Genomic DNA, 23,971 nt, shown 5'->3' with positions numbered 1-23,971 from the left:
CTCTCTTGATGAAGTTCTGAAATCAAAGCTCATTCAGCTGTACCAGACTTGCACTAATGTATTCTTTAATAGTGCAGAGTATTTTGCTATTCATGCTCTAAAGCAGCATATCTGTGACAGTAGCTGCTCCTAGTAGAGCCTGAGAATTGACACCTTGGATAGGATAGTAACCCTGAGAAGAAGTTCCCCACTGTTCATATTCAGATAGTCTGACCCCAAAAATGTGTTCTCTAACTACAGGGTGCTAAGCACAAATGAAGCCCATAAATAAAGAGCAGAACCAGTGTGTGTGATCTCCATGGCACAAAACCCATTACCCACAGGCAATGGCCGCCAGGGGTCATCAGGCCAGCCTGGAAGGATTTTTCTTAACAACACATAGTCCATTTCCCTTTCATTTTCAGGCACCTCTAAACTCTATCGTGATCAGACACTACCAGTACCAGACACTATCAGTACCATGACCAGACACTACCAGTAACATGACTAGACACTACCAGTACCATGACCAGACACTACCAGTATCATGACCAGACACTACCAGTACCATGACTAGACACTACCAGTAACATGACTAGACACTACCAGTACCATGACCAGACACTTCCAGTTCCATGACCAGACACTACCAGTACCATGACCAGACACTACCAGTACCATGACTAGACACTACCAGTACCAGACACTACCAGTACCATGACTAGACACTACCAGTACCAGACACTACCAGTACCATGACCAGACATTACCAGTACAATGACCAGACACTACCAGTAACATGACTAGAAACTACCAGCACCATGACCAGACACTACCAGTAACATGACTAGAAACTACCAGTACCAACCATAGACAGCAACCTCAACCTTTGTACTATATGTTACCGTTTGTTTACTAAGATTGCAGTGACTTTGAAATTGTAATTAAAATCACATAAAAAGCACATGTACTTGTGGAGGAACAAATGAAGGAATCAACAATCAAGAACCTTGTTTTCATCAAAGACGTTGAAGACAAAAGAAGCAAACTTGGTGGGGTCACCAAAAGGGAAGAACTGCTTGTAGATGTTCTGAAAGCCCACCGCATCCAGCTGACCACTTGGACAGTCCTTTATAAAGCCTTTGTACCTGCAGGACATGATGATGATGAGAGGGGAATGCAAAGAGAACACAAGAGAAGGTTCACAGGATAAGGATACAATTATGCCTATTGAATATAATATGAAAATGTGTTCAATGCTTCAGATACAGCTATTCACATGCAATCAGCATTTATCTAGTATAAAACAGCATGCTGTATCAACATGTTCAACCCAAAGCTATTTGTCTTGCTAGCAGATTAGACAATGTCTCTAAACCGATGAAGAGGCAGAGGGAGTTTAATTCAAATGACTTTCTTGTCTCCTTCTGCTAATGTGCATAAATGATAGATCAATTTGTGAGCTTCTAGCCTCTGGAGATGATACATCCAGAATGACATAACATCACAGTTAAATACAGAACCATGTTTCATATGCAATTTCCCAGTCAATCAAACATAGACAGTCTCATTGTACAACTCAATAAAGAAACAGTGTTATCAGTGGAATAACAAGCCTTTAATGGGTCTGTACAGAGGCGGCGAGGGAAAAGGAGAGGACAGATCCTGGGCTTCATTCAGTCCTTCCTTTGGCTCCTTACTCTGAAACTCATACTTTTAATCTGCCCAACAGACAAAACACACTCTTCCATGGCCTAGAATAGGACAGACAGACACACGGAGAATATCTTAAAATATGCTGAGAAAAGTTTGAAGAGAAGACCATAAACCTTCCATTTGCATATCCAGATGTGGAGATATGCAGAGAAATGAAAACCCAGCGAAGAACAAGGAGGAATCAAGTCTAATTGCCGTTCAGTGTGCAAGCAATACAAAGCACATCATAATCCCAAAATGACCCATTTCAAGTGAGATAGATTTCGTCTGACTCATTTGTGAATTTCCCATTGTCTCCGTAAAAACTAAATCTTTTCAGTAGATTCATTGGGGAATTTATGCAAAACAATTGTTCATGCAAAATCTCACAGCCCTCTAGATTTTATCAGTTGGTTAGCAGCCATTGACTACTAATTGGACATTAAGCAAGATGATCCCTATCTAACTAAACTACAGTGCCTTGCGAAAGTATTCGGCCCCCTTGAACTTTGCGACCTTTTGCCACATTTCAGGCTTCAAACATAAATATATAAAACTGTATTTTTTTGTGAAGAATCAACAACAAGTGGGTCACAATCATGAAGTGGAACGACATTTATTGGATATTTCAAACCTTTTTAACAAATCAAAAACTGAAAAATTGGGCGTGCAAAATTATTCAGCCCCCTTAAGTTAATACTTTGTAGCGCCACCTTTTGCTGCGATTACAGCTGTAAGTCGCTTGGGGTATGTCTCTATCAGTTTTGCACATCGAGAGACTGACATTTTTTCCCATTCCTCCTTGCAAAACAGCTCGAGCTCGAATACTTTCGCAAGGCACTGTAAATGTGAAGCAGCTCTTTCTAGTTTGAAGTAGCTCTGGCTAACTCAGTAGCATATGTGGAGTTGTGCATGGACACATATAGTCTAGCCTAGTGTAACCGATGCCCTGCTGCCTGCTCAGCGAGTACCGCATCCTCCTGATTCGGCGTATACCGAGGCTTGAACCCAGTACCTCTGCTTTGCTTCTTACCAGTCGGCACAGCCGAAAAGCTAGCTATTCAGTGACGGAAGTGGGGACACTTCAGGCTCAGGAGTGAGCTTCACACATCCCCATGTGATAGATTCATCCCATAAACTTAATCCACAACGACCCCAGCGTTGTTCTGAGTATAACTTCAGATCCAAATCACAGCACCATGTGTAACGGATGTCACTTTGCCAGTTTAGCGAGTACTGCTTCCTCCAGATTCGGTTCATACCGAGGTTCCAACCCATGGGATCTCTGCCTTGCTAGCAGACGTGACCACCCTCCCGGAGATTCTTACCAGTCGACGCCACCAAAAAGTTAGCTATTCGGCGGTGCAAGTGGGGACATTTCAGGCTGAGGAGTGAGCTTCACACATCCCCATGTGGTACACTAGGTTCCCAGGCCATTCAGGATAATTGTATTTATTCACATAGAGATAGCCAGTGCAATTATGTCCCAATTAGCGAGCCAACATGACTGACAGTGTTGTGGACTGCTCATAACCATCCACCATGATATTTAGCCATTTTCCCTTGTTGTTGTCCAGTTGACAGGGATACTTGGCTCTGTCCTCCTGTTATTGATTGCAGGTGAGCACTAAGCATACTAACATTTCCCTCTGAATATATTAGCATATAATCAATACGGAGGAGACATTTAATGTACAGCACCGGCATTTATCTAACCCCGCTAATTCTTCCATGTCTGTCGGTGGCTCCTCCACTAATTACACACCATCTGGCTTTTCCCCTATTTAAACTGTCTCTCATCCTTCACACTCAACCATGATGATTGCGGCTGATCTTCAAGTGGGGAGTCATGCAAAGTTTCCGTGAAATAATGTATGGGAGGGCCACTCAGCTGGCTGCAGTGCCCAGCCAAGGGGTTATTCTGCCCCAGTGTATCCAGGCAGCCCCTGAGACTGGTCAGCTCTGTAGCGCCGTGCTAGGGAAGCCCACCAAGCAATGTCTTTATTCTGCTGCTGTGTGTGGATGTGCCCTTGCTCACTGGCCCTAACAGAGAGGGCCAAGTGCATCAATACACTGACTGGCTGGCACACGAGGCACTGACTCCTCTCCCTATAGTACTGTCAGGATCAGGTTTTGACACAAAGCCATGGCCGATAAAATAGCGTTAAAGACCATGTGAGATGGACAGGGAAAGGCAGCATTGGCACGTGATATGGGTTACTGTAAATCCTAATTTATTGTTTAGGCTAGATCTAGCCTGGGGTGAGATGTATTCAACTCTTTTCCACCACTCATTTACTACAAGAGTAAAAACAGAAGCATTGGCAGTGTGGAATAAGGATCCAGTAGGCTCAGCCAGCTACATCATCATTTTGCTTTGAGATTAGTTGGTTGTGTTTTATTGCGTTACATGGCAGAGGACATGACCCAATTCCCTGTGTGCTACAAATTGTTTAAAAAAAAACAACAAAAAAACTGTGAGGGGGAAAGCCATGCATGCAAAGACAAAGAGTACCTATAAATACTCACATCCTCTACAATAGCACCAATCCTTGACTGTGTAGGAAAAAGTCATTCTATTTTCAGAACTCATCTGTCTCCAAGACTATGTGTGAAAAAATAACTTTAGCCTCAAATGCAGTAGCACTACACAATCTATTAGTGATGGGAGTGGAAACTGATACAGTGACATATATCGCAATACTATGGTTGGATGATTTTATATCGATATTTGACCCCAAGTACTGATTGAAAAAAATACATCAAATATATATTTTTTGCTACTATTGTAGCGCTAGCTGGCGCTAGTCAGCTGTACCTGCGCCAACACGCAGGTATTTTTAATCCTATAGGTTGTTCTCCATTTTCTTTTAAATAGTAAGCCAACATGTTTCCCTGATTGATCAGAACTTGTTTTCTCATGCTATCTCTTGTCTCTCTGCAGCAGACATATGGTGAGCAATATGTTTGGAAAATCAACTCGCAATACATATAGAATCATGAGAATCGCAATACATATTGTATCGGCACCCAAGTATCGTGATTAGGGTTGCAAAGTTACTGGTAATTTACCAAAGTTACCGGAAACCTTTGCAATTTTTGTAATTAACAGGTCATCTATGGCAATATATGGTAACTTTGGTAATTCATACTTGAATAACTTTTAAAAAATGTATTATGTTTTTATATCTGTGTCCATATTGTCCATGATATTCTTGTGGATAGACCATATGGTTCAAGAGAAAATACCCAAATTAATTAAAAAATAATCTAATCAACAATGGCATTATTTTCAATTAACTATTGACTTTTTTCACAACTGCCAGCAGTTTGGCGCAAAAACATTTAAAACAAAGACATATTCACATAGTAAAATAAATAAACACGTGTAAAAAAACATAATATTGAAACCCTCATATTAAACAATGGCATGAAATAACATTAAGGACCTGGCATGTGAGATCAATAGAGAAAGGCAGCATAGGCACGTGATATAAACTCAGCAAAAAAAGAAACGTACTGTTACTGTCAACTGCGTTTATTTTCAGCAAACTTAACATGTGTAAATATTTGTATGAACATAACAAGATTCAACTATCTGCATGTAAGCTGCATCTCCTCCTCATGGACTGCACCAGATTCGCCAGTTCTTGCTGTGAGATGTTACCCCCACTCTTCCATCAAGGCACCTGTAAGTTCCCGGACATTTCTGAGGGAAATGGCCCTAGCCCTCACCCTCCGATCCAACAGGTCCCAGATGTGCTCAATGGGATTGAGATCTGGGCTCTTCGCTGGCCATGGCAGAACACCGACATTCCTGTCTTGCAGGAAATCATGCACAGAATGAGCAGTATGGCGGGTGGCATTGTCATGCTGGAGGGTCATGTCAGGATGAACCTGTAGGAAGGGTTCCACATGAGAGAGGAGGATGTCTTCCCTGTAATGCACAGCGTTGAGATGTCCTAAAATGACAACAACTCAGTCAGATGATGCTGTGACGCACCGCCCCAGACCATGACGGACACTCCACATCCAAATCGATTCCGCTCCAGAGTACAGGCCTCGGTGTAACGCTCATTCCTTTGACGATAAACGAGAATCCGACCATCACACCTGGTGAGACAAAACCGCGACTCGTCAGTGAAGAGCACTTTTTGCCAGTCCTGTCTGGTCCAGCAACGGTGGGTATGTGCCCATAGGCGACGTTGTTGCCGGTGATGTCTGGTGAGGGCCTGCCTTACAACAAGCCTACAAGCCCTCAGTCCAGCCTCTCTCAGCCTATTGCGAACAGTCTGAACACTGATGGAGGGATTGTGCGTTCCTGGTGTAACTCGGGCAGTTGTTGTTACCATCCTGTACCTGTCCCGCAGGTGTGATGTTCGGATGTACCGATCCTGTGCAGGTGTTGTTACACATTGTCTGCCACTGTGAGGACAATCAGATGTCAATCCTGTCTCGCTGTAGCGCTGTCTTAGGCGTCTCACAGTACGGACGTTGCAATTTATTGCCCTGGCCACATCTGCAGTCCTCATGCCTCCTTGCAGCATGCCTAAGGCACGTTCACGCAGAAGAGCAGGGACCCTGGGCATCTTTCTTTTGGTGTTTTCCAGAGTCAGTAGAAAGGCCTCTTTAGTGTCCTAAGTTTTCATAACTGTGAGCTGAATTGCCTACCGTCTGTAAGCTGTTAGTGTTTTAACGACCATTTCACAGGTGCATGTTCATTAATTGTTTATGGTTCATTGAACAAGAATGGGAAACAGTGTTTAAACCCTTTACAATGAAGATCTGTGAAGTTATTTGGATTTTTATGAATTATCTTTGAAAGACAGGGTCCTGAAAATGGGACGTTTCTTTTTTTTACTGAGTTTAGGTTACTGTAAATCCTAATTTATTGTTTAGGCTAGATCTAGCCTGGGGTAAGATGTATTAAACTCTTTTCCACCACATAAAAACAGAAGCATTTGCAGTGTTGAATAAGGACCCAGTAGGGTGCGTAAATTACCTGTAACTTTGCAACCCTAATCACAATACTTAGGTGCCGATAAGATATGTATTGCGATTCTCACGGTTCTATGTGAATTGCGATTTGATGTTCCAAACATATTGTTCACCATATGTTTGCTGCAGAGAGACAAGAGAGAGCATGAGAAAACAAGTTCTGATCAGTCATGGAAATATGTCACATGCTTCAAGATGGCCACCATTTTTTCTGTACCCAAGAAGGCAAAGATAACTGAACTAAATGACTACTGCCCCATAGCACTCACTTCTGTCATCATGAAGTGCTTTGAGAGACTAGTCAAGGATCATAACACCTCCACCATACCGGCCACCCTAGACCCAATTCAGTTTGCATATCGCCCCAACAGGTCCACAGACAATGCAATCAACATCACACTGCACAATCCCAACTGGACAAGAGGAATACCTATGTAAGAATGCTGTTCATTGACTACAGCTCAGCATTCAACACCATAGTACACTCCAAGCTCATCATCAAGCTGGAGGCCCTGGGTCTCAACCCCTCCCTGTGCAATTGGGTCCAGGACTTTGACGGGCCACCCCTGGTGGTGAAGGTAGGAAACAACATCTCCACGTCGCTGACCCTCAACACTAGGGCCCCACAAGGATGCGTGCTTAGCCCCCTCCTGTACTCCCTGTTCACCCACGACTGCATGGCCATGCACGCCTCCAACACAATCATCAAGTTTGCAGATGACACAACAGTAGTGGGCTTGATTACCAACAATGACGAGACAGCCTACATGGAGGGCACTCGGAGTGCGGTGTCAGGAAAACAACCTCTCACTGACCGTCAACTAAACAAAGGAGATCATTGTGGACTTCAGGAAACAGCAGAGGGAGCACCCCCTATCCACATTGACAGGACAGCAGTGGAGAAGGTGGAAAGTTAAGTTCCTCGGCGTACACATCACAGACAAACTGAAATGGTCCACCCACACAGACAGTGTGGTGAAGAAGGCGCAACCTCAGGAGGTTGAAGGAATTTGGCTTGTCACTAGGGCTGGGCGATATGGCCAAAATATTACATCACGGTATTTAGACTGTATTTTTGTTTTTGAATAATAAAAGTTCTACATTTGCTTTTTGAGTAATGAGTGATCCGAGGGTGGCAACACATACATTCTAAGTGATTTCAGTGAGTCTTTCTAAATATTTTATACTGTTCAATTCAAATTCAACCAAAACAAATTTCAGCACTTATCAATTCTGCTTTTCCTGCACTCAATTGCAGAAGTGGAAAAAGTACCAAATGATCATACTTGAGTAAAAGTGAAGATACGTTAATAGAACATTTCTCAAGTAAAAGTGAAAGTCACCCAGTAAAATACTACTTGAATAAAAGTCTAAAATTATTTCATTTCAAATATACTTAAGTATCAAAAGTATATGTAATTGATCAAATGTACTTAAGTATCAAAAGTAAAAGTACAAATCATTTCAAATTCCTTATATTAAGCAAACCTTTTTATTTACGGATAGCCAGGGGCACACTCGAACACTCAGACATAATTTACAAACAAAGCATTTGTGTTCAGTGAGTCCTCCAGATCAGAGGCAGTAGATGACCAGGGATGTTCTTTTGACAAGTGCGTGAATTGAACCATTTTCCTGTCCTGCTAAGCATTCAAAATGTACCGAGTACTTTTAGGTGTCAGGGAAAATGGATGGAGTAAAAAGTACAGCATTTTCTTTAAGAATGTAGTGAAGTAAAAGGTGTTAAAAATAAAAATAGTAAAGTATAAAGACCAAAAAACAACTTAAGTAGTACTTGGAAGTATTTTTACACCACTGCTCAATTGAGATAATTTCCACACTGCCATATAAGGCTGCACAATATGGAAAAATAATCTAGGATTTATGGAACTATTTGTACTGAGAGTCAAGAAGCATGTCCAGGGAGTGAGTGTTTTAATAACATAAACAGAACATAATATAAAACAAGAAACACTACCAGCACACAGACATGAAACAAAAACAATGACACCTGAGGAAGGAACCAAAGAGAGTGACATATAGGGCAGGTAATCAAGGAGGTGATGGAGTCTAGGTGAGTGTCATAATGTGCTGATGCGCATTACGATGGTGACAGGTGTGCGCCATAAGGAACAGCCTGGTGACCTAGAGGCTGGAGAGGGAGCACACGTGACAACTTATTTTTAACCAAATGTTGCAATTGCGATTTGACTTGCGAATTAGAGAAAAACTGTTGGAATCATGGAAATAGAATGACTATTATAATGTTATAGTTAGAATATAAAGTGGGCTCTTTGAATAATGTTTTGTTTGAGATGAAAACAAATTAAAATGCCAGGGAGTTGTTATTGTGACATGGTAGGAACTAAAGTGTTGATATGTGTTTCCTAGGTGACCCTATTAGCTTTGACTACATTGCTTGTTTTCTCTTAGCTACTTCATGTAGGTTACATATTCCTCTTTGATTTAGAAGATACTGTTGCAAAAACAACATGCTGATTTAGGTCTACACCATCACTGCTATTATCAGGTTGTATTAGCAAGCTACGTTTGGTCTTACTCAGTACATTTATTAGTGGCTAACAATTAGCATCTCAAGATTTAGGACAACTTGCTAAGAAAATACAAACAGCTGTTTGCTAATGTAAGAAACACAAACTAATAGTGTCATTATAGAACGCTAGTGGATTTATATTAATAAGCATAGTGAAAACAGCATTGTTGTCATCAACATTATTGCATGTGCTGCATTGACCATGCAGACTGAATGCAAATGTCTCGTGGTTGAGGAACATCAAATGTGCTCCTTGAGTGATGGGTCGTGGCTAGGTCTGTGTGGACAGTGGCACGGTGAGATAGAGCAGAGAGAGATGACTCGATTAGTGAAGTAAACTATAAAAATTGACATTACACATGGTGTATCACTTTTAACAAACTAAACATTCAAATAATGGTATAGAAGGTAACGTAAAAAACGAAACTGGTCCCTATATCAATTCCGATATATAATAAAATACGGTATACTGCCCAGCCCTACTTGTCACCTAAAACCCTGACAAACTTTTATAGATGCACAATCGAGAGCATCCTGTCGGGCTGTATCACAGCCTGGTACGGCAACAGCACCACCCTCAACTGCAAGGCTCTCCAGAGGATGGTGCGGTCTGCACAACGCATCACCGGGGGCAAACTACCTGCCCTCCATGACACCTACAGCACCCGATGTCACAGGAAGGCTAAAAAGATAATCACGGACAATAACCACCCGAGCCACTGCCTGTTCACACTGCTACCATCCAGAAGGAGAGGTCAGTACAGGTGCATCAAAACTGGGACCGAGAGACTGACAAACAGCTTCTATCTCAAGGCCATCAGACTGCTAAACAGCAATCACTAACTCAGAGAGGCTGCTGCCTACATTGAGACCCAATCACTGGCCACTTTAATAAAAGGATCACTAGTCACTTTAAACAATGCCACTTTCGGCCATTGCTCATCCATATATTTACATGTACATATTCTCATTCACACCTTTAGATTTCTGTCGGAACTAGAAGCACAAGCATTTCACAACACTCATATTAACATCTGCAAAGGATGTGTATGTGACCAATAAAATTTGATTTGATTATTCACTAAATTGATGGTTTATATTTAGGACAATGTTTTACAGCTTCGTCATTATATATATATTTATATATTATATGTATATATACAGTAGCAGTCAAGAGTTTGGGCGCACCTACTCACTCAAGGGTTTTTCTTTATTTTGACCATTTAGTGAGTATTAGCGAAAACATAAAAACTATGAAATAACACATATGGCATCATACAGTAACCACAAAAGTGTTAAAACAAATCCAAATATATTTTATATTTGAGATTCTTCAAAGTAGCCACCCTTTGCCTTGATGACAGCTTTTTTCCGGTAACTTTGGTAAATTGAAATGCATTCCAGGTGACAACCCCATGAAGCTGGTTGAGAGAATGCCAAGAGCGAGCAAAGCTGTCATCAAGGCAAAGTGTGGCTACTTATTCATTATTTTATATACTGTATTTTGCATGAGGGCCAGAGATAATTACAGAAACCTGTGATAATCCAAAGTACCCATAAGGGCCACTAGATGTTTTGTGATAAATTACATAAAATCCTTGAAAGTTACTACAATTGTGGTCGTTTACTGGTAAACTTCTAAAGTTTCCAGTAATATACCCTCCCTTTGCAAACCAAATCGTGATCATATCGTAGCGTGAGGTCCCTGGCAATTCCCAGCCCTACAATTTAGCCTACTTAAATACTTTATCCATGGATTTCACTTTAGAAGCAATATCTGTGCGCCACGGAACTATCAAATTGAGGATTTAATCAAGGGGCTATATAAAGTTAGGCATGCTCTCGGCACTCTGTAGAAAGGCCTTAATAACCAGAGCAGAGTTGGAGCATCAGTCAGACATGAGTAAACAACTCTTGACACAGTCTGGCTGCTGCTCAGGAAGCTCCAGCCCAGCCAGCTCACCTCCCAGTCACTGGGCTCAGCCCACAGAGCAGCAGACCTGCATTCCAGAGTCAGACCAGTCAGACTGAGCCTGCAGGCTTCAGCCAGCCTTTAGATGGGACCCATTCAGTAAGGCATATGGCCCCTGGAGTACCTTAACACCAAATTTAGTAAACAGCACATGTTGCAGGTGAATCTGTCACTCACCCACATTGACAGGTACAGTTGTGAGAGTCTAATTGAGGACTAGGCCCAATGCAGACTAGAAGAATTTGAGTTTTTGGAAGAAGAGAGGGGTAGAAAAGGGTAGAGCAGAAAAGGGAGATGTGGAGGGTCATTGAAAATCACATGTACTTACCACTGTTGCACCTCTTTCTCTGTAACTGGAAGAAAAAAGGAGAGTTTTAGCAAGAGGGAATAAAGTTATGTACCATGTCTCAGACCATTTAGATGACTTGGACAAATCCACTGTCAGTTGAAAATCACAGATTGCCATGACTGCATAGGACTGGGCTGTAACAAAAATAATCATATTATGATTGCACTGAGCACTTTTGAGTTTCTTATCAATTTGTAAGTCGCTCTGGATAAGAGCGTCTGCTAAATGACTTAAATGTAAATGTAAATGTAAATTTGCACCCACCCTGAGGAATAATGTGTAATTATTTTTGTTGTTTAATGTATAAATTGAATTCAGTACTTTGATGTTTAATGTGTAATTTAATTCAGTACTTTTGTTGTTTAATGTGTAATGGAATTCAGTACTTGTGTTGTTTACAAACTGAATGATTCATCACACCTGAAGCTATGGAATTCACTCATCTGCTACATTGCTCCCAAGGACTTCCACGTTATTATAATTCAAAGGTCAACTTAGCAGATTCATGGACAGAGGAAGAGAGGGAGAGAGAGAGACAAAGAGAGAGACAGAGACAGAGAGAGGTTAGCAGGAGGAAAGTGAGTGGCTTGGGGAGCAAGACGTGTTATCATGCCCGCAAACAGCGTTAGTATCAACCACTCCCTCGTGGTTCTCCCTCCAGCCTCCAAAGTAACCAAAGCAATTTTCACCATCTGAACAATGAGGCATACTTTCGGAAGAATCTATGGCTGTGTAGGTAACCTGTTAGACCTGTGAGGGCGTACACTGCTCATAGCCTCAGGACAGACATGGGGTATTCTGGACAGACATGGGGTATTCAGGACAGACATGGGGTATTCTGGACAGGCATGGGGTATTCAGGACAGACATGGGGTATTCAGGACAGACATGGGGTATTCAGGACAGGCATGGGGTATTCTGGACAGGCATGGGGTATTCAGGACAGGCATGGGGTATTCTGGACAGGCATGGGGTATTCTGGACAGGCATGGGGTATTCAGGACAGGCATGGGGTATTCAGGACAGACATGGGGTATTCAGGACAGACATGGGGTATTCAGGACAGACATGGGGTAATCAGGACAGACAAGGGGTATTCTGGACAGACATGGGGTATTCTGGACAGGCATGGGGTATTCGGGACAGGCATGGGGTATTCGGGACAGACATGGGGTATTCATGACAGACATGGGGTATTCAGGACAGACATGGGGTATTCAGGACAGACATGGGGTATTCTGGACAGACATGGGGTATTCAGGACAGGCATGGGGTATTCAGGACAGACATGGGGTATTCAGGACAGACATGGGGTATTCAGGACAGGCATGGGGTATTCTGGACAGGCATGGGGTATTCAGGACAGGCATGGGGTATTCTGGACAGGCATGGGGTATTCTGGACAGGCATGGGGTATTCAGGACAGGCATGGGGTATTCAGGACAGACATGGGGTATTCAGGACAGACATGGGGTATTCAGGACAGACATGGGGTATTCAGGACAGACATGGGGTATTCTGGACAGACATGGGGTATTCTGGACAGGCATGGGGTATTCGGGACAGGCATGGGGTATTCGGGACAGACATGGGGTATTCAGGACAGACATGGGGTATTCAGGACAGACATGGGGTATTCAGGACAGACATGGGGTATTCTGGACAGACATGGGGTATTCAGGACAGGCATGGGGTATTCAGGACAGACATGGGGTATTCAGGACAGACATGGGGTATTCTGGACAGGCATGGGGTATTCAGGACAGACATGGGGTATTCAGGACAGACATGGGGTATTCTGGACAGACATGGGGTATTCTGGACAGGCATGGGGTATTCTGGACAGACATGGGGTATTCTGGACAGACATGGGGTATTCTGGACAGACATGGGGTATTCTGGACAGACATGGGGTATTCTGGACAGACATGGGGTATTCTGGACAGACATGGGGTATTCTGGACAAACATGGGGTATTCTGGACAGACATGGGGTATTCTGGACAGGCATGGGGTATTCTGGACAGACATGGGGTATTCTGGACAGACATGGGGTATTCTGGACAGACATGGGGTATTCAGGACAGACATGGGGTATTCTGGACAGACATGGGGTATTCTGGACAGACATGGGGTATTCTGGACAGACATGGGGTATTCAGGACAGACATGGGGTATTCAGGACAGACATGGGGTATTCTGGACAGACATGGGGTATTCAGGACAGACATGGGGTATTCAGGACAGACATGGGGTATTCTGGACAGACATGGGGTATTCTGGACAGACATGGGGTATTCAGGACAGACATGGGGTATTCAGGACAGACATGGGGTATTCTGGACAGACATGGGGTATTCAGGACAGACATGGGGTATTCAGGACAGACATGGGGTATTCAGGACAGACATGGGGTATTCTGGACAGACATGGGGTATTCAGGACAGACATGGGGTATTCAGGACAGACATGGGGTATTCAGGACAGACATGGGGTATTCAGGACAGACATGGGGTATTCTGGACAGACATGGGGTAACCGACAGGATGCTTCTTAATAAGGCTCCACAAACAGCATAATGAACTAGATGTTTATGGGCTAGATTTGGCTGTTCCCACTGCTACAGGTCATACTGACACATGGATATGGTGGTGTGGTACTGTTGCCTCGGTAATGAGTGTTCTAATGTTGTAGTCCCCATAACCTTATCTAGATAAAAAATAAATAAAAAAGCTAATATATAGAATCCTTCAGTCTTTGGAGGGAATAATTCATGGTTTTGAATAGTGACAACTATTGTATTACCTGAACCTCAAGTCAGTTAAGAACAAATTCTTACTTTCAATGATGGCCTTGGAACAGTGGGTTAACTGCCTGTTCAGGGGCAGAATGCCAGATTTGTATCTTGTCAGCTCGGGGGTTTGAACTTGCAACCTTTCCAGTTACTAGTCCAACGCTCTAACAACTAGGCTACCCTGCCTCCCCAATTGAAAAGAATGCCATTGTTGATTAGATGCTGTTTAAATTAATTATGCTATTTTCTCTTGAACCATATGGTCTATCCACTACAATATCATGGTCAATATGGACACAGATACAAACAATGAAACTATATATGAATACATTTTTTCAAAGTTATTCATGTATAACTTATACATTTTGTATATATAGTGTAGCCTAGGCCTGATGTTGACACTGAATTATAGGACTGAATAATTGAAATACATTTAGAGGAGAGCGTCTTTGGTAACCAAATGAGAGACGCTCTTTGGGAATGGGGATGGATACAAGCCGCATGGAGTATGCACTGCAGGTATGCCTATGTGAATTGTGAGTACTGCATGAGAAGATGACCATTTAGAAAGCTTTTATGGATCTAAGCTACTTGGTGAATGCATGGCCAGGATAAGAAAGACCCCAGATGCATTGCTGTTGAACCCGCTTTCCTTAAAGTAAGGTGAGGGTAGCTTATTAAGGACTTGTATTTTAATGAAACAAAACGGAAAACAAGCAAATGTTACAGGAAAATAATTGAAATGTTTCCAAATACAGGTGTAACCCGATTTATCTCATGTCTCGTTCCATTATGGGCATATAGCCTACAGTACATTACTTATTTTTTTTACGGTAATCCAAGATAATAACAGGCGCTGGATAAAATAATGTAAAGCCATAGATTAAAAGGGGATGTCCCCTCACTGTTTTGCTCTTGATCTTTTAATAAAGTTCTGGTGATTCTTTTTCAAAGAGGTCTAGAGACAAATCTTTTATCAATATTTTTGACCACTTGGCGAATACATTGGGCAGGACTAAAAAACAGCCTTCATTGAGAGGAGGGGATATGCTTGGTTTTTAATCAAATTAAATTAAATATGAGGTTTATGGGCACAAAAAGCACATCTCTCTATTTCCATGTGCATATGGGCACTGTGTGACACGGCTGGATAGGCTGTGCTTCCTTTGTCAAAATCCATGTCATAACCAACCACCTTAACGCTAAGACCAGCTTTCGGTTGGCATTTGGGCACTTTGGCGCACGTTTTTAAGGACACAGCTCAGATATTGCTACCCCTCCAACCTCAGCGCAAGCAAGCTCATATAAGACAGGTATATTACCAGTCCTGGTGCTAGGGTTTGAAAATAGAATAGAACTGGCTTTAACAGGTGAAAATTGCAAAAGAGCCTCGAATGTGCAAAAGTCATGTCCAGGAATACCTGTATTCAAGTATTTAGCCCATGTCAGTGACTGCCTGAATGTGAGTTCCCAGTGGAAAGGGAGAGGGATGATGAATAATCAAGAGTAGGTGTCAGCCTTCCCTCCTACACGCTCAATCAAATATCCTTTGGGAAAAGAATGCCTCATTTTAAAGGCCAAAATATAAACTCTTCATTTACCTCTTTCATTAACAGCAACCTAGACAGTGCCATTTCAATGCTCAGCAGTTCAAATAAAACACTTTATTAGCATCTCACTGTATGTGCAGCAAATGGTAGGCTATTTATACAGTGCCTGGTGCAGTGTTGTTTTCAATGGCTCTTTCCTTGTTAGCAAGGTACTTTATTTAGGTAGATTAGTGACATTGACAATGTTACAGACATTCCTGACTGTAATACTATGTTAAAGCCTACATCAGTGAAACTGGGCTATATCCTAGGCCTGTGTGTGCCAGGCTTTCAGAAATAAGTGTGTATCCAGTGTAAAAGAACAGGAAGTGAGTCTCAGCAGAGTCCAGAGATTAGGAAAGCATTTCTTTTGGGAGGAATTTGGAGAGCCTTCAACCAGCATGAGAGAAAAATCATCATTAATTCTAACATCCAGACACTGTCTATGAGTCAGAGCTGCGTCATTGTGTCCATTACAGAAAGAATGGCCACATCCTGATAATGGTGAGATACAAGATATACCATAGATTGAAGACTACATATTTAGTACAAGACAAAACCTAGGTCTAGACCTTGTTCAGTGCTCTATATTTTGGAGTAGCTGGTGCGTTCTCAAAAAAGAGATTAAAGGTTAGTATTTAGTATTTATTTAATTCATGTGTATTATATAGTATATTTGAGATGCATTATTGACGTGTGAGTATGTTCCAGGAGCGCACACACGAACGCACCTGTCGCTCGTCACCCTAAACAAGTTCACAATAAAGAAGCACACCTTCAGAGGAGACGCTGATGACACTGACGAAAGCTTAGGCCAAAATGTTTGTCTATCTACCGTGAAATAAATACTAAAAATAAACCTTGAACCTTTTTTTTGGAGTGTGGACCAGCTATGTAACAGGATTTTGGAATTCTATTACATTTTGGTCAACGCACCTGTTCTGAGAGCAGTGGTCACTAGATCTTCCATATTATGTAGTGACAGCTTACAGGAATATTGCAAGCAAGGGAAAACATGTACCTGTTATTATGGTCGCAGCCATAAGCCAGGCTATTAATTATCTCCAACAGACTGGTTACAATATTGGTGTTATTTAATCACGTATGGTGACTGACTGGTGCAGTTAGAATAAGTGCAGTATCGAGACATGTTCATCCCTGCTTCACTTTACTTTGCTCAGCGATTCACAGGGAATCCTCATGTGACACATTCAGAAATGACAGAGTCAATCTTATGACTGTCAGGCCAGCCAAGCTACTATTAAAATGGCCTCAAAAGTCAATGGCATCAAATAATTGAGGCAATTCACCAAGCCTGCGATTCAATCAAGTTTTATTACGTAACTCAGTTAAAGACAATGGGCAGTAATATAATCAGCCTATAAGGAGGGAGGAAAGCAGTGAGGCCAGGGCTAGCAGCTCAGCTCCCTGTGCCCTGCAGGGCCTGCTCACACACATCCAGCTTGCACTCTGTCAGTATCAACCCCTGAGCTGAGTCAGCTCAGCTCCCTGTGCCCTGCAGGGCCTGCTCACACACATCCAGCTTGCACTCTGTCAGTATCAACCCCTGAGCTGAGTTAGCTCAGCTCCCTGTGCCCTGCAGGGCCTGCTCACACACATCCAGCTTGCACTCTGTCAGTATCAACCCCTGAGCTGAGTCTGACGGCTAACAAAAACACCTATTACATCCTCAAGTCATTTGACTGGGCTTGCTCTTTCCACATACTATCAGACCAGTCATTTGACTGGGCTTGCTCTTTCCACATGATATCAGACCAGTCATTTGACTGGGCTTGCTCTTTCCACATGATATCAGACCAGTCATTTGACTGGGCTTGCTCTTTCCACATGATATCAGACCAGTCATTTGACTGGGCTTGCTCTTTCCACATGATATCAGACCAGTCATTTGACTGGGCTTGCTCTTTCCACATGATATCAGACCAGTCATTTGACTGGGCTTGCTCTTTCCACATGATATCAGACCAGTCATTTGACTGGGCTTGCTCTTTCCACATGATATCAGACCAGTCATTTGACTGGGCTTGCTCTTTCCACATGATATCAGACCAGTCATTTGACTGGGCTTGCTCTTTCCACATGATATCAGACCAGTCATTTGATATGATATCAGACCAGTCATTTGACTGGGCTTGCTCTTTCCACATGATATCAGACCAGTCATTTGACTGGGCTTGCTCTTTCCACATGATATCAGACCAGTCATTTGACTGGGCTTGCTCTTTCCACATGATATCAGACCAGTCATTTGACTGGGCTTGCTCTTTCCACATGATATCAGACCAGTCATTTGACTGGGCTTGCTCTTTCCACATGATATCAGACCAGTCATTTGACTGGGCTTGCTCTTTCCACATGATATCAGACCAGTCATTTGGAAAACCATTTAGGCGTGTTCAGTTTTAGGTACAGTAGGCTAAACTGTGGCCCCCTATATTAAAAGATGGGTATACTATGCCTTTAGGCATAACATGATATAGAAAATGCTTGTTACAGTGGCAAATTGCAATAGCTAATAGTGACAGAAGCCAAGCACAGGAGGCCTCTCTGCTTTCTGTCCTGCACCACCAAACCTGTAAGACTGGTATCATTAGAGCTAGGCCTCCAAACGAGCTTCAACGCCATACAACACTTGTTCTGTGGCCTCCAACGGCTTTTAAATGCTAGTAAAACTAAATGCATGCGCTTCAACCGATTGCTGCACGCAACCTCCTGCCCGACTAGCATCACTACTGGACGGTTCTGACTTAGAATATGTGGACAACTACAAATCCCTAGGTGTCTGGTTAGACTGTAAACTCTCCTTCCAGACTCACATTTAGCATCTCCAATCCAAAATGAAATCTAGAATCTGCTTCCTATTTCACAACAAAGCCTCCTTCACTCATGCTGCCAAACATACCCTCATAAAACTGACTATCCTACCGATCCTTGACGTCAATAATGTCATTTACAAAATAGCCTCCAACACTCTACTCAGCAAACTGGATGTAGTCTATCACAGTGCCATCCGTTTTGTCACCAAAGCCCCATATACTACCCACCACTGCGACCTGTATGCTCTCGTTGGCTGGCCCTCACTACATATTTGCTGCCAAACCCACTGGCTCAAGGTCATCTATAAGTATTTGCTAGGTAAAGCACCGCCTTATCTCAGCTCACTGGTCACCATAGCAATACCCACACATAGCACGCGCTACAGCAGGTATATTTCACTGGTCATCCCCAAAGCCAACACTTCCTTTGGCTGCCTTTCCTCCAGTTCTCTGCTGCCAATGACTGGAACAAATTGAAAACATCTCTGAAGCTGGAGTCTTATATCTCCCTCTCTAACTTTAAGCATCAGCTGTCAGAGCAGTTTACCAATCACTGTACCTGTACACAGTCAATCTGTAAATAGCACACCTGACTACCTCATCCCCATATTATTACTTACTCTCTTGCTCCATTGCACCGCAGTATTTCTACTTGCTCATCATCATCTGCATATCTATCACTCCGGTGTTAATGCTAAATTGTAATTATTTTCACCTCTATGGCCTATTTATTGCCTTACCTCTCTACTCTTCCACATTTGCACACACTGTACATAGATTTGTGTATTGTTTTATTGACTGTATGTTTGTTTATGTGTAACTCTGTGTTGTTGTTGTTGTTGTCACACTGCTTTGCTTTATCTTGGCCAAGTCGCAGTTGTAAATGAGAACTTGTTCTCAACTGGCCTACCTGGCTAAATAAAGCTGAAATAAAATCAAAGAAAAATTACTTTGAAGTATCAAAAGAGAATGTCTCAAATTTGGCATTGGATCAAACTGAGGTTGGCAATAAGAGTAAAAAAGTTGCTCATGAGATTGACTTGACTGGCTGTCAAAGTACCTTGGATGCAAAATGTTTACAAAATCTGCAGAACTGCATCCCTAAATGTAGCTAATGCACAGACGGTGCTCCTCCTCTAAGTTGGGTGTGTGCCTTGGACCGGATAGGAGTGTAAGCTAGCTTCTTTTAATATTGTATTATGGCACTGAAAGCAGGCCTACAACATCCTGAGCTCAAAATTGATCACTGAAAACATCTTCCTATGGGAAAGGAAGAAAGTCCCTGCCCATTTTCTGAAAACATCTGAACCCCTACCTCTTCAAAGAGTATCTTAAATAATCCCACTGCACTTCCCCCCGCACCTCCCCAAAAATCGCATTTGATTTTTTCCCCCCCTTCCTAGCTCTGACATTGCTGATAGCTATTTATTGAAGAAAAATGTACTTACTACGACTGTGATATGTGGCTGACCCACCTAGCTATCTCAAGACGAATGCACTAACTGTAAGTCGCTCTGGATAAGAGTGTCTGCGAAATGACTCAAATGTATGTAAATGCTATAAGTCAGAGGAAGGATATTTAAGCTTCTCAACAGGATAGGGAGAAGAGGATCCAGAAAGAGGAGGGAAGGAGACATAATGAGGAGAGAAATGATAAGGGGTCTAAGTTAGACAAGAGCGGGGTAAGGGAGTGGGCATGCTGGGAGAAAAGACTGGGTGCCCCTCAGAGCAAAGCTAAGCAGATAAGATCCTAATTATACTAGTTCATTCCTTGCTCAAAGAGGGCAATCAGGGGATGTAGAGAGAGTGAGAATGAGAATGAGAGAGAGAGAGAGAGAGAGAGAGAGCGAGAGAGAGAAAACAGGAAAGAGAGCTGGCTAAAGGACAGCAGCAAATAGCCCATCCCAGCACGAAGCCCAATCTTCCTCACCCCTGCAATTTCCTGTCACAGCAGCCTTCCCTGGTTGTGGTGCGGTGAAGTCCACCGCGTGAAAATCACTGTCATTAGGCAGCCATAGGCTGTCAACTCCCACCCAACACCTGGTATGCTATGCTACAGGCTAGCCATCCATTAGACTAGATACAGTGAGGGCAACACATTTGAACAATCAGTTAAACTCTAGTCTGTTAAGTACTAAAACAACAAAATATAATTATTTTTATGCACAATGGATGGCTTGGCTTATATGGATTCTGTGATTAGAGAGTTTAGGCCTAAACAACATAATTTTGATTATCTTGTTATTTCTGCAAATGCCTCTAGTCTACTTTGCTTACACAGGTTAAGTGATGTATTGCCAACAATGAAAATATTGGTATTTCGCCTGCTACTTAAAGACCAAACACTTTGCCTAAATGTGCATACTTATGGAAATGTATGAAGGCTCCAGCAAGCCCATATTTGCTATCTTTGGCAAAACACCAGTGTGATTCCTGATCCAAAGTCTTAACCCCCATCAGCATTTTCAAAGATCTCTCCCTCCCAGTGGAGTGTTTCAAAAGATGCTGATTAGAACCACTTCCAGACCTAAACTAATCACAATTTGTGACACCATATGAGTATTTATGCAAAAATATGAAGGCTATATCCACCGTGGAGCTGATATTTAATTTGTGCTGTTGATTCTGAGGATTAAGAGAAACAGAGGCGGAGATGTCTTACACAGGCTACACGCAAACCAGTTCATATGAGGCACACATTTAGTACTATTTCTATTCACTGTTGCTCATCTTAAAACGATAACGATTATACATCGTCTTGGGTCACTGCTATTATAGTGCTGTTATGGGTATTAGCCTAAATAGGATTAGTTACTGCATGTTACAATGATTTTGTGATCCCCACAAATACAAACATATTAGCATTTTTACAATCCATGTCTGATCAGTCCTGTTGAAAAGAGAGAACAGAAAAAAGCAAAAAGGCTACTCACAGTAGGTCTTCCTGGTGAGTTCCTCCACCACCTCCTGCTTAAGCTTGCTGTTTGATTTGCCCATGGTCTGTACCTTTCTCCTTACTACCTTGAGTTACTCCTCCACGCCTCCTCCTGCTCCACCTTGACACCCACTAACTGAACAACCCTCTCAGTCCAGACCTCGCTGGTCAAACAGATGCAAATATGGGCCAGTAGAGGAAAGAAATACAATTATACCACTGAAACAGTCAACTCTGAAAGAGGATCGAACTCAATCCACCCACATCAGGCTTGTGTTCCGTGCAGTCCACTCTGGATGCGTCAAAACTTCAGCCCTCCAGGGCAGCCACTCCAACCCCAGGGGCTCAGGACTGAATAATGGGAGACTGCTGACTATCTGTGTCTGAGTGTTCGCCTCTCCTTTCTTTAGAATGTCCAGTGGGCGTGAGTGGCGTTGTGATGCGTTGCTACCTTCGTCCTTGGTTACAGGAGTCACCCAGTGTCTGGGTTTTGTGTACGCTCTCTACCTCACACTCTGCTCACTGTTCCTCTCACCCCTCCTTTTCCTCCTTTCACTCTATCCCACCCTTTTTCCCCACCTCTGTCTCTGTGGTTTTGGGTAACTTATAAGAGAATCGTCCCTCTTCACAGCTGAGATAAGGGGGTGGGTAAACTAAAATACAATGAACTTGGCTTGGCCTCAAAAGCATTCCCTTTTCAATTACACCCCCGTCTTGAACTCAGATCCCAGTAGGGCATCCTTTAACACAGCAGCAGAAAAGTCCAAAGGGCTCTGTGACTTAAACTGTCATTTAAAATGCTGAAATGAGAGAGAAAATACAAATGTCCCAATTCTTTGAATGAACAACTAAGGTGGTTTTCCCAGTATGTTTCCAGGCTGAGGGATTTACAGAGTGACAGTTCACTTTTCTCCGTCATTCCTACTGCCTGGCCTCACGGCGGCACAGGGTAATCTAATGATTTCAGCCTCTCACAGACGACAGGAGATGGATCATGGTATTTCTCTGTATCAAAGGCCTGAGGTGGCATTCATTGATGCTTAACCTCAGCAGCTGACTGAGCCTCAGGACAGGACACTACGGCACCTTATCTCAGTAAGCACTAGGATCTATGCCTGTGTGTTTGTTCCGTTCCTGGCCTGGACTGTCTTCTCCATGCATGTAACTGTGATGGTGGTAATCATCCTTGTGTTTGCTCAGCACTGTTTTCCCAGGTAACCCAGACACTGTGAAAACAAATAGCAGTTGCAAGGTCAAGGCAGTGCCAGGAGGGCCAGACTACTGTGAACATCAGCTATCCTTAATCCCTGGCATCTCACCCACTCCACACCAATGAAAGGAACACTCATCTGTGTCAAATGAGCACTTGTTCTCCTCAAACACTCACTGTTGCCGAGTTTCCACTGTGGATTTACCCTGGTGTTTTACCCAAAAGACTCAAGACTTTTCTGTTTCCATCTACGTGGACCGGCACCCGCGTCTCACTGTGCCATGGCTCCGGCAGACCTGCCCTGATTTGGGGCCAAGCCCAGGTTATGGTGCGGCAGGGTAGCCTAGTGGTTAGAGCAGACTAGCAACTGAAAGGTTGCAAGATCAAATCCCCAAGCTGACAAAGTAAAAATGTGTAATTCTGCCTCTGAACAACACTGTTAACCCACTGTTCCTAGGCTGTCATTGAAAATAAGAATTTGTTCTTAACTGACTTGCCTAGTTAAATAAAAATGGGTACTTTTAAACCAGCATTTACATAATAGAAAACGGTGAATTTTACACCTTCTCACAAGGCACCTGTTTTGAATGATGCAGAGGTTGTTAATTCTGCTCACCCCGTGTCTTAAAGTACTACTCCAGCCCGCTTTTCACCTAATGTATCTCCTGATTTACTTAAAAGGCACATCTCAAAAGGTGGTCCAGGTATCTTTTGTCCTCTAATGCTCCTCTATTGTTCCTGCAAGCCAGGTGGGTTGACATCACATCAGACCAACTCCTTGAATGGCGTAATCCTTGTAGTTGGGAGTACTGTCTAAAAAAAAAAAAACTATTTTGTGTGATACTATATTTTTTACCCTTTAAGTATAGTAACGTATTTACACTTGGAATATTGTACTTCAACAGGAAAAGTAAAAAAAAATATTTGATGTGTGTCTTCAACAAATTACACTAGAGCCTACATTAAGATAAAATACAGGTGACCCACTGGTGTGTGGGTAAGTTTCAACAGGAAAAGCAGATACAGCCAAAGAGCAACTTGCTTGACTTTCACTGGGGTT

At 42.7% G+C, this 23,971-nt stretch overlaps 1 protein-coding gene across 1 annotated transcript in view; it reads right to left on the bottom strand.

The window, feature by feature from the left end:
• Positions 1–23,971, bottom strand: part of LOC135540694 (neuronal calcium sensor 1-like) — a 32,122-nt gene that overhangs the window by 7,455 nt on the left and 696 nt on the right. Inside the window, exons 2-4 of the mRNA XM_064967103.1 lie at positions 21,700–22,927; positions 11,527–11,551; positions 989–1,127 (exon numbers count right to left, since the gene is read on the bottom strand). Coding sequence (XP_064823175.1) covers positions 989–1,127; positions 11,527–11,551; positions 21,700–21,763 — 228 coding nt within the window. The 5' untranslated portion in view covers positions 21,764–22,927. The remainder of the gene's footprint in view (positions 1–988; positions 1,128–11,526; positions 11,552–21,699; positions 22,928–23,971) is intronic.

The sequence above is a fragment of the Oncorhynchus masou genome, chromosome 1 (assembly GCF_036934945.1).
Source record: "Oncorhynchus masou masou isolate Uvic2021 chromosome 1, UVic_Omas_1.1, whole genome shotgun sequence".
NCBI classification, from domain to species: Eukaryota; Metazoa; Chordata; class Actinopteri; order Salmoniformes; family Salmonidae; genus Oncorhynchus; species Oncorhynchus masou.
The sequence above is the reverse complement of the archived record's forward strand: the minus strand, read 5'-3'. Positions and strand labels throughout refer to the sequence as shown.